General features: G+C 41.3%; 1 protein-coding gene across 3 annotated transcripts in view; it reads right to left on the bottom strand.

Annotated features, from left to right (window-relative positions):
• The window catches only part of DIAPH1 (diaphanous related formin 1), a 95362-nt gene that overhangs the window by 48769 nt on the left and 32370 nt on the right, over window positions 1–14223 (bottom strand). For all 3 annotated transcript variants that reach the window (XM_055331801.1, XM_055331802.1, XM_055331803.1), the window contains 13 exons: window positions 12692–12793; window positions 12209–12339; window positions 11927–12013; window positions 10866–10929; window positions 9292–9431; window positions 7945–8053; window positions 6514–6624; window positions 6240–6358; window positions 5485–5601; window positions 4563–4678; window positions 3984–4048; window positions 1972–2151; window positions 515–1228 (listed from right to left, as the gene is read on the bottom strand). In XM_055331801.1, the coding sequence (XP_055187776.1) occupies window positions 515–1228; window positions 1972–2151; window positions 3984–4048; window positions 4563–4678; window positions 5485–5601; window positions 6240–6358; window positions 6514–6624; window positions 7945–8053; window positions 9292–9431; window positions 10866–10929; window positions 11927–12013; window positions 12209–12339; window positions 12692–12793 (2055 nt within the window). The remainder of the gene's footprint in view (window positions 1–514; window positions 1229–1971; window positions 2152–3983; window positions 4049–4562; window positions 4679–5484; window positions 5602–6239; window positions 6359–6513; window positions 6625–7944; window positions 8054–9291; window positions 9432–10865; window positions 10930–11926; window positions 12014–12208; window positions 12340–12691; window positions 12794–14223) is intronic.

The following is a 14223-nucleotide window of genomic DNA, read 5'->3' as shown; positions in this document are numbered from 1 at the left end:
GACTGATGAAATGACTGTTGTCAAATTCTATGTTACTATGGCAGGGTTCTTGTACCCTGAGAAAAAAAGACCAAAACATTAACTTAAGGATATGTTTAGCTTTTGTAGCAGAGTATAGGGCCCAAAGAATTCTTCAAAGTGATGTCTGGCATACAGAAGATGCCTAATATGTGCTGAAGGAACATAAGCATGAGTGGAACCTGAGAAAGACAGATGCTAGCCCTAAGAAAGGGAAGCCCTTCAATCCCTAAGTGGCTCAGTGGTTTAGTGCCTGCCTTCGGCACAGGGTGTAATCCTGGAGTCCTGGGATTGAGTCCCGGAACATGAGGCTCCCTCATGGAGCCTGCTTCTCCCTCTGCCTCTCTCTTCCCCTGTGTCTCTCATGAATAAATAAATAAAATCCGTAAGAAAAAAAAGGGGGGGGGGGGAAGACTACCTGGGCACAAAATACAAAATAGGAAACTGAATTGGTTTCTTACTATCTATTGAGGAAAAAATGGAGAGAAATTCTCACCTTGGACCAGTTTGGCCTTCGGAGTTGCACCTCTGGCTTATAAAGCTTCTTTGGGGTTAATCCAAATGGCAGAACTGGGGCTACAGGAACTCCAAATCCAAAAGGCGGAGGTGGAGGCATACCCATTCCAGGAGGAGGTGGAGGAATTCCAGGACCTCCAGGAAATGGAGGGGGTGGAGGGATTCCAGGACCACCAAGAAGAGGAGGAGGAGGAGGTGGTGGCATGCCTGCTCCTCCAGGCAAAGGAGGAGGTGGGGGGATGCCAGTACTCCCAGGCAAAGGAGGAGGTGGGGGGATGCCAGTACTCCCAGGCAAAGGAGGAGGTGGGGGGATGTCAGTACTCCCAGGCAAAGGAGGAGGTGGGGGGATACTAGCATCCCCAGGCAAAGGAGGGGGTGGGGGGATGCCACCACTCCCAGGCAGAGGGGGTAGGGAGATGCTACCATCCCCAGGCAAAGGAGGGGGTGGGGGGATACCAACACCCCCAGGCAAAGAAAAGGGAGGCGGTGGAGGAGGAATGGTATCATCTCCAGGAAGAGGAGCTGGGGGGGGTATGCTAGGCTCCCCTGGTAAAGGAGGGGCTGGAGGTGGAATAACAATGCCAGGAGTGGGGGCAATAGTAGCATTGCTAGGAGGGGCTACAGCAGTAACTGCAGCAGAGAGAGAAGCCACTTCTTTCTTGGCATCTTCCAGTTCCTTGGACAGCTTAGCAACCTAGAGGAACAATATCAATGGAAGTATTATTCCTCACTCCACTTCAGGGACTACTGGGCTTGGGAAGGACCTAAAAAACTACTTAGTCCAGAGTTCTCATTTTACACATGAAGACACTAAAAGAAGTCAGACAGATGAAATGATTCCCCCAAAGTCACACAGATATCTAGTGGCAGACCCAAAACTAGAACTCAAGTCTTCATGTTCTTAGTTTGGCATGCTTTGCATTAAAAAGGCAACCTCAACCTTTATGTGAAATTCTCCCTTTAATTAGAAAAAGCAAAGTTCAAGTAAATCAATTATTCTAAATAAATAACCACATAAATGATCAAGATATCAGATACCACACATCATTTAAATCATATTAACTGCAAAGAGAGTGTGAACATTAATCTGTTCAGAAACAGCTAAAATAAGAGAAAATTAGCAAACATATGAAGAGTTTTTTTGGATTTTACTCCTGAATTTATGAGACAACTATTAGTTTCATATCTGGGTATTACTGTGACTTCTTTTATTCTCCGTATTGCTCATATTTCCCAAATTTTCTATCATATGTTTTGCCTCAAAATTAAAAAAAAAAAAAGTAAATGATTTTTAAAATAAGCATCATCTAACTAAATCACCTACTGGTAGTCAAACCCTCTCCCAGAGTAAGAAAATTGACTCCTGCTGTAAGACAGGCCTGTCATGAGGCTGCTGATGGCATGGAGGTCACTCTGCCTTGCCTGCTCAGACATTACCTCTCCTGTGAGCTGAGACACCTCTGCTTCCAAGTCCTGTTTCTCTGTAGCAATCTGCTGCTTTTCAGAATCCAAGGCATCCTTTTCTCCCTGAAGATCCTGGAGCTTCTGCTCAAAGTCACTTTCCATCTTCTTCATTTCTACCTGTAGCTCATGTCGGGCTGTTAACTCTGAGTCCAGCTAAAGCAGAAAAGAATCAGGCCCCTAGTGAGCTCCCCATTCCAGCAAGAAACAGTGTTACTCCCCAAAATTCTTTGCTTTGTTCTAATTCTTTAAGGAGCTCAGTTTCCCAGGAAATGCCTGGGGAAAAAGACCACCGTAATTTTGACCTTAAAATCAAGGTTAAAGAAGGGGGAACTGGGGATCATTTCTACAAGTCTTTCTAATTTGGGGAGTTAGATTAACAAATAAAAACAACAACAAAAAAAATAAAAAATAAAAACAACCTAAGACAAATACTGTATGATTTCACTTAAACGTGGAATCTAAAAAATAAAACAATGGGAGGACTCCTGGGTGGCTCAGTGGTTGAGTGCCTGCCTGATCCTGGAATCCTGGGATCGAGTCCAACATCAGGCTCCCTACATGGAGCCTGCATCTCTCTCTGCCTATGTCTCTGCCTCTCTTGGTCTCTCATGAGTAAATAAATAAATAACAAAATAAATGAACAAAAAAAGCAGAAATGAACTAACAAATACAGAGAACAAAGAGGTGCTTACCTGAGGGAAAGGGGGTGGGAGATGGGTAAAATAGGTGATGGAGAGCAGAAGGTATGGCACAGGGAATACAGTGAATGGTATCATAAGAATGGTGTATGGTGACAGATGGTAGCTATACTCGTGGAGAGCACAGCATAATATATAGAGCTGTCAAATCACTATGTTATGCCCCTAAAACTAACATAACATTGTGTGTCAACTGTATTTCAATTAAAAAACAAACAGGGATGCCTGAGTGGCTTAGTTGGTCAAGCATCCCACTCTTAATTTCAGCTCAGGTCATGATCTCAGGATTATGAGATTGAGCCCTACCTTGGGCTCTGTGCTCATCGCAGAGTACATTTAAGATTCTCTCCCTCTAGGGGATCCCTGGGTGGCTCAGCAGTTTAGAGCCTGCCTTCGGCCCAGGGCATGGTCCTGGAGTTCCGGGATCGAGTCCCACATCAGGCTCTTTGCGTGGAGCCTGCTTCTCCCTCTACCTGTGTCTCTGCCTCTCTCTCTCTCTCTCTCTCTCTCTCTCTCTCTCTCTGTCTCTGTCTCTCATGAATGAATGAATGAATGAATGAATAAATAAATAAATAAATAAATAAATAAATAAAAAGTTTAAAGATTCTCTCCCTCTCACACTCCCTTAGGCAGCACATATACTAAGATTCTCTTCCTCTCCCTTTGCTCCCTTCCCCGCCCCCTATCCTGCACTTGTGCGCGCGCGCACGTGCACACACACACACACACACACACACACACACACAATACTCTCTGTTAAAAAAAAGGGGGGGGTTGGGGAGGGACCAAAAAAAGCCCAACAAATAAACCTAAAATTTTAAAGAAATTTAACATTGTTAAGACATTTAAACCTCTGGTTTGCAGCTATGGTGTACAATCCCAGCCTCTAGGAGCAAAACCCTATCAACCACAATGGAAGTCCTTAACAAATGAAGAGGGGGGAAAAAAAAAAACCTGTCCCTGTTTTAGAGATAAGAAGCCTGAGATGCCAGCAAAACTGCAAGAGCTGTCACTGTTATACGAAAGAGTCATCTGTCATTCTTGTCCTACCCAGGGGCTCAAGAACTGTACACTACTAACTCCTCAGTATCATATCCATATTAGTTTCTCCAGTGACTAAGCTACACCAGAAAGGTTTCCCCTAGGAACTGCTACTGGGTGCTGAATGCCTGCAAAATATCACAGGTAACAGTTTTACATGTCAGAAAAAAATCATAATCCTTAAAAAGTAAAAGAAAGGAAAGGGAGAAAAGAAAGGCCTTAATGTTTTTGATCTCTCACACATACCTTTTTTTCCAGCTCTGTAGCTTTGGCTTCAGATTTCTCCACCTTTGTTTTATCAATCATTTGATCTGAAAAGAAGAAGTCAGTAAGTGAAGCTACTATCCTCTCGTCTTTCCCTCACTACCTACACCCCTTCAATATAACAAAAGGACAGTCGTTTGTCCATTTCCTTATTTTTATTATCCTTCTTAAAATGTTCTGCAGTAAGCAAAGAAATAAATCTTTAGTTCAACATGCAATTTCTGAGTGCCTTTTATGCAATAAGGCTACCATGCTGGGTGGCCGGGAGAGTGCCCACAAGGGGTACTTAAGAATATCCGAGACCAGCAGGAGGCAAAGATAACAGGTAAAGTCCCTTCAAAAAATAGGGTGATGTATGAGCAGGGGTAAATTTTTACATTTATGAAACACTAAACCAAAGGTCTCTATATTCCTAGTATAGATGTTGGTTAACACCTAAAGATAAAAACAGAAATACCTGGAAACTAGAAAGATATCTTCTCTAAAAATTTCACTGGAAGATAAAAAAAAAATGGAAGGTAGAATATGGTTTTAAGGAGCCAGACAGAAGAATATACTTACCAATCAACCCCTCAATATCAATCTGGAGGTGTCGGCACTTGAAGTCAGGATCAGCCCCATTCTTATGCAAAACTATCTGAGAAATACATTCTTCAATCAACTTATAGTACTGAGGTCTATGGAAGGAAGAGAACAAGGTTATTAGAGGAAAACCAAAATATAATTTTCAGAAGCATTCAGGATTAGGAAAAGTTAACTGCTTTCATAACAAAGGGACCTGAGAAGTGTTCCCTAAAAGACCTTCTCATAAACTAACAGAAGTCTGCTGCCATGCTAGGAAACTCCCTCTTCTACAACAGCTATTCCATCTACTTCAGATGATCAAAACTCGTTGCCATCTACCATCTGGTGCCAATCATTTCCCATCTAAAAGTCAGACTTGATCCTTTCTGTGATAGCTAGCTGCTGAATCTCTAGTGCTAGGAAACCTGAAAGAACCTTATATGGTACCTCCCTTGATTATCATCTTTAGGGGATCCCTGGGTGGCTCAGAGGTTTAGCGCCTGCCTTTGGCCCAGGGTGCAATCCTGGAGTCCCGGGATCGAGTCCCACATCGGGCTCCCGGCATGGAGCCTGCTTCTCCCTCTGCCTGTGTCTCTGCCTCTCTTTCTATGTCTATCATAAATAAATAAATAAATCTTAAAAAAAAAAAAAAAAAAGATTATCATCTTTACTCCACCTTACCTCCCCTCTTCAAAAAACGAAGGACATTTTACCTTATACATTCTGACCACTTCCATAAGGATGCCATTCAGTCATATTAAAAGGACAACTGATAACCCCTTTTATATGTGACTAAAAATGAACTATAATCCTTGTCTTTGTCCCTTTTTTCCCCTTTAGAGACAGTCTTTGAATTTAAGGATTTTGCTCTCTCTACTTAGGCTCAAATTCAATACTTCTCACAAGTATACCGTCTTACCTGGCTTCATAGTCATTTCGGACCAAGAGCAAGTGCTGCAGGATGGACAGGAAGTGTGGCTCTGCCTTTGAATCTTTCACTGTGTTTAAGAGAATCTGGAAGACATCACTGAAGTCAGTGGAAAAGAGGAAGAGGCTAAGGAAAGCATATTTTTTTAGAAACCATGTTTAACAGGTGGATTGCCCTACTCTTGGCAAAAGTCACAAAATGCCACTTCTAACAGTCATTTCTCTTATAAACATTACCCAAAATTTTTAGTTCCATAAGCTTCCTCAGGCCAAAGGACTGGTGAGTTGGGTGTACTATACATGGAGATAAGAGGATTGCCAGTACTTGGCTTGAAGATAAAGCAGTAGGCAGAAAAGATAACTGCCTACAAGTCACTTGTGTCAAATAGCAATATGCAGCCAAACTACTCCCTCTGTCAGTCTCAGGGACACTGAGAAGAAAGCAAATTACAAGCCCACTCCCCGACTTGTACATGTTCTCCAAAGGCTAGCTCTATACTTTAGTAAGCTAAGATCTCATGTTCTAGGAGGTTCATACTCATTTTGATAGTTACTTCCATGCTGAGGAATCCTCAGATCACTTTCCTCATTTCTCTGCTTCAAGTTGAGGTAAATAAAGCCGACTGCAATCAAAAGACATCTGCCTTACCTACTAAGAAGATACACAGGCTGATGCCCTGTTCTGAGTCCTCAGGGATCTACACTGAATGTCTCGTATGTCTTGAACCCAGTCCATAAAAAGGATATTCCATCTCCATTCGAATGTCATCTAGCCGTCCCTTTAGGTCATAGGAATCTTCTTCTCCTTGTTCATCAAACACATTTAGTTGCACTCTCATATCATCATTTTCAATTTCTCGAAGGTCCTGTCAATGACAAAAATACAAGTCAGGGAACCCAGAAGTGTCCTATGCTGGCTAGAAACCCAAGCCTTTCAGCCTGGTTCTTAAATTGAAAGCTGAAGTTACACCAGAGCAAGCAGGACACAGTGTGGCTGTCCTAACAAAGAGCTGAATCTCACCTGCAACACCTGATGCAGCCCCAGGCGCATCAGTTCACTTCGAATGTGAACTCGGAAGTCAAGTTCTTCTGCTGGTGTGATGAGAGCATTGATCAGCTGTAGGCAGCCCACCTAAAGTGAGAAAATTCAGCAGTATGTCATTGTAGACTCCTAGAGATCCAGATTCCATTTTCTTTACATGCGTACTGATTGTAATGTAATGTAGAAGATGTAGTACAGGGGCAGCCTGGGTGGCCCAGTGGTTTAGTGCCACCTTCAGCCCAGGGGCTGATTCTGGAGATCCGGGATCGAGTCCCACGTCGGGCTCCCTGCACGGAGCCTGCTTCTCCCTCTGCCTATGTCTCTGCATCTCTCTATCTCTCTGTGTCTCTCATGAATAAGTAAATAAATAAAATATTAAAAAAAAAAAAAGAAGATGTACAAAATTACAAGAACTTCCTGCTAGAGCAGTAAGACCTCATTTGAACCCAGGTCTGGAGAGCTCAGAGGTCTAAATGATTCCAAGGATTTGATGGTATACTTTGTTCTTGGCCTTGGCTTTCCTAGCATATAAATACATAGCATGCCCTTTCCCCCATCTCAAAATATGGAAAGCTGCTTTTTCTTTGCCTTCTTGGGAGAGAAGGATAATCATCTTCCCTTCAGAATAAATCCTGAAATATATACAGGCAAAATTTGTTTCATTGTGCACTTCACTTTATTGCACTGTTCTATGTAGTGCATTTTTCCTACTAACTGAAGGTCTGTGGCAACCCCAGGTCAAGCAAATTTATCAGTGCTGATTTTCCCTTTTTTTTAGATTTTATTTATTTATTCATGAGAGATGGAGAGAGACAGAGAGAGAGAGAGAGAGAGAGAGAGAGAGGCAGAGACACAGGCAGAGGGAGAAGCAGGCTCCATGCAGGGAGCCTGACGTGGGACTGGATCCCGGGTCTCCAGGATCAGACCCTGGGCTGAAGGCGGCACTAAACTGCTGAGCGACCCAGGCTGCCCCCAGTGCTGATTTTCCAATAGCACTTGCATACTTCTTGTCTCTGTGTCATATTTTGGTAATTCTCAGAGTATTTAAAACTTTTTCATTATTTTATTTGTTATGGTAATCTGTAATCAGTGATTATGACTTGCTGAAAGCCTGTATGATATTTACATTTTTAAGCAAAGTAATTAAGGTAGGTAGAGTGTTGTTGTAGACATAATACTACAGCACACATGACTACAGTATAGAGTAAACATAACTTTACATGCATGAAACTGGGAAACCAAAGAATTCATTTAACTCGCTTTACTAAGATATTTGTTTTATTGTAGTGTTCTGGAAGCAAACCTGCAGTATCTTCAAGGTATGCCTATAGCTGGGAACTATTCCAAACGAACCTAAGTCCTTCCATCTTGAATTTTATTCTTGGGCCCAGTTTCAGAGGATATACTTGCCTTGAGTGCAATGGAGGTCCCACTTTTCAATCCATCCAACAATGGCTGGAAACGTTCCACCTCATCCATCTCAGCTCTTTCTGTCATCGCTGTCAAAACTCTCTCATTCCTGCCCAGGAGAAAGGAAAGGGAGAGAAATGTCCAGGTGCTCTGACACAGGCACAACCAATAGATTATACAGAGGCACAGATCAGTTAGGAAATAGAACATTATCAAACATCAGACTTCCAACATTATTCTCCTCATCACCTAGGGTAGGGACCAGAATCTACTGAAAACTAAGGACAATCTCCTCAGAAAAATGTATTCCCTAAAACCCTATTCCTAGACTCCTATCTATGGATACCAAATTAAGACACTCGTTCTATGGAGCATAAACTGTTTAAGTTTTGGAGGGGTAGTTAATATTACCAGTTTTAAATGCACATAACATTTGGCTTACTTCTAGAAACTTATTCAACATAAATGCATAAATGTGAAAGGAACATATGTACAAACATCATCTGTAATAGTAAAACAACTTATCACCTAAAGCAGGGGCCAGAATCTGCTAAGAAAAAAAAAAATGTCTACCTAAAAAGTCTAACAATGGGGAAACTTAAATAAGTTATGGGATATACATACTATGGAATCCTAAACAGCCACTAAAGATAAAAAGATAAGGTAGATCTCTAAGTACCAAAACAGAAAAATGTTCAACACCAATTGTTAAATTAAAATATTTAAAAAAAGGGTGAGAGGAAACAAATGATACGATTCAGTTTTTATTAAACCAAACTGCTCCACAACAATAAAAATCTATCCTATGCATGTGATTTGTTTTATAGGTATAAGCCATCTTTCCTTAGTTCTAAGATACCATCTTCAGGAGTGGCAGAAAATATCTTAGAAGCCAGAAGTACAATTTGTCTGTACTAGTAAAAAAATCTACGAGACTATACCAAGCCATTAACACTGGTTACCTCTGCAGAAACAGTATTTACAGAAGGGATGAGGCTGTTAAATTTTATTTTATATGTTTCTATATTGTTTGAGTTAAAAAAATAAAGTTGTATTACTTCTGAATTTAAGAAAAGCAAAGTAAAAGCAACCCCAGTTCTAGGTAACATAGACGTTAATGGAGCTCTAGGAGATGCCCTACAGATTACCCCTCTGATAACCAGAAGTACACTAAGGACAGCACTAAACACCTCATGGTCCTTCTTAAACATTACGATTCACAGTGTTCATGCCTTCGTCTTACCTAGTATTCAAGACAAAGTGGATACCCAAGCAACTCAATTTTCCTCTAGACTAGGGAAGATGGTAAAAAAGAGAATGTAGAAGAGCTATAACCCAGTCACATACATGTCCTCTGGCTGCGGTAAGATACAAAGAGCAGAAAGCAGCTTAGCTGCATCAATCATCATGTTGGGAACAGCAGGATCCATGGCTCTGACCAGCAGCAGGATTCCTTCTTCTGCTTCCAGCATGGTCTTAATTCCAAACTGGTAAGACAAGAACAGAGAAGGGAGGCTTAATGATGACAGCATATAACCAGGGACAAACTTAGGAACTGTTATGGTCTGAATGGTGTTCCGCTCTAAATTCTTTTTTTTTTTTTTAATTTTTTTTTAAATTTATTTATGATAGTCACAGAGCGAGAGAGAGAGAGGCAGAGACACAGGCAGAGGGAGAAGCAGGCTCCATGCACCGGGAGCCCGATGTGGGATTCGATCCTGGGTCTCCAGGATCGCGCCCTGGGCCAAAGGCAGGCGCCAAACCACTGCGCCACCCAGGGATCCCTCCGCTCTAAATTCTTATGTTGAAGTCCTAACCCCCAATACCTTAGAATATTACCTCATTTGGAAATAGGGTCGTTGGTAGATTCAATTGCTTAAGTTACAACAAGGTCTTACTAGAGTAGGATGGACCCTTAATCCAATATGACTGTTGTCCCTATAACATGGAAACATGTTGACACAGAACACGCACACAAGAATACCTTGTGAACATGAAGGCAGACATTGGGATGAGGTATCAAAAAGCCACGGAATGCCAGAGACTGCAAACAAGCTACCAGAAGCCAGGAGAGAGGCATGGACCATAGTCTCCCTCACAGCCCTTGGAAGGACTCAATCCTAACAACACCCTGATCTTAGATTTAGGGCCTCCAAGAACTATGAAACAATAAATTTCTGTTGTTGAATACACAATGTGTAGTACTTTGTTATAGCAGCCACAGCAAACTAATACAGAGGCAGACCTCTTCCACAGCTAAATAGATAAGAGCATAGATACAACACAATTTTACATTCGATACAACACAATTATAGGTCTTTAAGAATAAAAATCTTTGATTCTTTTATTTCTTTTAAATGTCCCCTCACATCCAATGAAATAAGTTAACTGTAACAAAATTAAACAATGAGGAAGATAGATCTGCATTCTGGAACAAACAACGGTGAGAGCCTTGAGTTCAAATAAGAAAAGAAAGGAAGAAAGAAAGCATGCAAGAAAGCAAGAAAGGAAGCCAGGAAGAAAGAAAGGAGTGAAGAAGGAAGGTTGGTAGGTTGATTCTAAAGTAGGAACAGAAAAAAAATAAAAAATAAAGTAGGAACAGTATGGAAAACAAACAAATAAGCAGAGAATAAAATAAACCTTCCAAAATCAATAAATACAGATCAGGAAATTCACAAGCATTAGCAAAATAAAGTATAAAAAAAAGGAAGGACAATGAGCCTATGTTCTGAAACAGACATCAAAACTGGGAAAAATGGTCCATAGAGACATACCTATGTGGCAATCAAAAAGTCCTAATACTAAAAGGGAAAGCTAGAAGTCTTAAAGCTCATAACCCCAGGCCCTTTTGGAGTTTGCCAATAGAGAAGAAAAAATAGGGTTCATGATGCAGGTTGGAATGAGAATGGGAAAAATCTCACCTTATTATTCATAAACGCTTTCAAGCAACGGATTATCTCATGCTTGTTACGGCTGTCGTAGCTTCTGTATGTAGAAGACATAATCAGTGAGTTCCCTTTATTGTATACACCTCTCCCATTTGACTTTTCTATTTTACAACACAGGTCTTTAGAACATCCCCAACTAGTAGCTGAGTAAATTCTAGCACACAGCAATTTGTCTTGAAGCACTGGCAAAAACAGGTGGTTGAAGAGGGATTGCCACCATCAGATCTTTGGTTAATCTTCTCGTAATCACAGAATTTAGTACAACATTAAAATCTTCTGTTTAACTCCCTAGACTTCTTTCTAAGTGCTAAATCTAATCAGGATAACATCCTATCTATTATTGCTTGCTTCACTACGTCAAAGGTTTTAAGCCTGTTCATTCAGGAAGTATAGGCCTTGTGTTTTGTTTTGGAAAGATCTCAAGAAAGAGAGAAGTCACTGTGGGTCAGGCTGACTTCAATGTAGCCTAAGACAGTCCAAGATATCCTGAGAAGTATTCCAACCCTAAAGGCTGTCAGAAAGGGATGCCTGGGTGGCTCAGTGGTTGAGAGTCTGCCTTTGGCTCAGGGTGTGATCCTAGGGTCCTGGGATCAAGTCCTGCATCGGGCTTCCTATAGGGAGCCTGCTTCTCCCTCTGCCTATGTCTCTGTCTCTCTCTGTCTCTCATGAATAAATAAAATCTTAAAAAGAAAGAAAGTAAGAAAGAAAGTAAGTTAGTTAGTTAGTCCCCAAGAACAGGTCCCAGGTGAGCTCTGAATGAACTCCGAGCCCACTTCCACATCGGGTAAGAACCTTTGCTGCAAGACCCACAGTGTTATGTGGTCCACAACCTGTGCTATGCACTGTGTTCCTCTTCTCTTTCCTGTGTCTATAATCATCAGTCATCCTCTAGTTTTCTCAAAGACAAACCCTGTTCTCAACTAAAAGCATATTCTGGTCCACAACTTCTCATTTTAGTGCCACTTTCTCCCTTAGAGCAGTCAAGTCCCCCACTACCCTTCACCGGGAAGATGTCAAAAGTTCAAAGTCCTCACCCAGCACTTTCCTCTTTCTCATCATGGAGTCGTTTAAGGATGTCCAATAAAGAGGCCAGGCCCTCAGCACCAAATGTTTGCACCCAGCTATAAGGAATTAAAAGAGACAATGCAATATCAAATCAAATCAATCAGCAATTATTCACCCAAACAAATTCTACCCTGACAGTCTTTCCTCCCAAATCCAGAACTCTCATATGCCCTGACTCCTCTGATCTTCAATCCTCATCAGTAAACCTTAACCTTGGGTTCTTACTCTTGTTACCACCTCAGAATCCTTACCTGACGGGGTTGTTGTTGAGGGAGACACGAAGGGACTCCAGGCAGGTGAGCAGAGGCATATCCCGCAAGCCTGACCTCAACTCCTGAATGTACATCATGGCAGACCTAGAGCTCTCCTTCTGGCTCATGCCCTAGATGCGAGCATATGGAGAAATTAGTCAACACTGGACCCAGTCATAAACTGGACTAGCATTAGTCATTACCTTCTGAATATCAAGGAAGACACACATCATACATAACACCAAACTCTATGGAACTGAGAATTTTCCATCCCATTCCCCATATGCACTTCATGAAGACTACATCAGGCAAAAAGTATGTCAATGACGCTAACTCGAATGAGAGTAAAACATGAGTAGGCTTGTGTGACAGAATAAAGTAAGAGTGATGAAGGCATAAAATGTTTTATAAAATTGGTAAAACAAACAGGTCCAAGATAAGGGCAGAGTCTCCCATGTCATGGGTACCTGCCCCAGGACTCACAGCCTTAGAGGTGTGCAAATATTGGGACACCATCTCCCTCTTGATGATAATGTCCTTCTCCCTCAAAGGTTGCTGTTTCTCCTCATTCAGATTCATATCCAGCTAGTAGAGAAAAAAAAGAAAAAAGAAAAAACAAAATTGTATCAAAGTCCTTATAAGTTTTCAGTGTTTAATATTTAGTATACTTAGTAAAGAGTTAAACATGTCAAATGCTTACTGAATAAGTAAGTGTTCCTGATCCCTTGAGATTTAATCTATTACATATTGCAGATAATGAAAATTCCTCAGGGATAAATGCTAATGGTTAACATTTTAGCATAAATTCTTACAGACACTTTTAGACATCTAATGTTTTTCTTAAATATTAAGATGATAGATGAAAAATTTATTTTTTATTATTGAAAGAAAAGCACATAGAATGTTTTTTGTACTTGGGATGGTCTTTTTTTTTTTTAAGATTTTTATTTATTTTTTTTCATGAGACACACAGAGAGAGAGAGAGAGAGAGAGAGAGAGAGGCAGAGACACAGGCAGAGGGAGAAGTAGGCTCCTTGCAAGGAGACTGATGCGGAACTCTATCCCGGGACCGGGATCACGCCTTGTACAAAAGGCATTCAACCGCTGAGCCACCCAAACATCCTGTACTTGGGATGATCTTAGAAATCTCTTCTGGATGATGCTGGATTCCCCAGATCGTGTCCTACATCAGGCTCCCTGCATTGAGCCTGCTTCTCCCTCTGCCTGTCCCTGCCTCCCTCTCTCTCTGTGTTTCTCATGAATAAATAAATAAAATCTTTAAAAAAAAAAAAGGGATGAAAAACTCTGATGAAATAAAACTTAAAAAGGACATTAGTACAAGAGACCTTATCTGGAATTGTGATTTGAATGAACAGTTTTTTAAAAATGACCCAACTGGAAAAAAAAAAAAAAAAAATGACCCAACTGGTGAAATCTGAATGCTGGCCATGATAGGCAATTCTATTAAAGAATTACTGGTTTTCAAGAATTAAAGACTTCTGGCTTCTTTAGAAAAATAAAAATATCTGACACTATTGGGCTAGCATTTCCAACTGGAGTGCTACAAAAGCTATTGGCACTGAATCACAGTTGGCCTTCCTAACAGAAAGGCCCAAAGTTCTTCTGCATTTGGCCACAGTCTCCTCTTCTTTTCATCTGCTATCTGGCCTTATTCCTGCTGCCTCCCTGGCCCTAAAGACACATACATTTGCAATCCAAGTCCAAGGGATGGTCTTAGTTCTTACAGTACTTGGACTGAGAGAAAAACTGAAAGCTGTAGTGAAAAAAAAAAAAAATAATAGTACTGGCTTAGTGTTTACTACATACCAGGCCCAGCGTTAAGAATTCTTATCCCAGGGCAGCCTGGGTGGCTCAGCGGTTTAGCGCCACCTTTAGCCCAGGGCGTGATCCTGGGGATCTGGGATGGAGTCCCAGGTCAGGCTTCCTGCATGGAGCCTGTTTCTCACTCTGCCTGTGTCTCTGCCTCTCTCTGTTTGTGTGTATTTACTCTCATG

The sequence above is a fragment of the Nyctereutes procyonoides genome, unplaced genomic scaffold, assembly GCF_905146905.1.
Source record: "Nyctereutes procyonoides isolate TBG_1078 unplaced genomic scaffold, NYPRO_anot_genome, whole genome shotgun sequence".
In the NCBI taxonomy this organism is placed as follows: Eukaryota; Metazoa; Chordata; class Mammalia; order Carnivora; family Canidae; genus Nyctereutes; species Nyctereutes procyonoides.
Note: the sequence above shows the minus strand (reverse complement) of the source record. Positions and strands in the feature narration are given on the sequence as shown.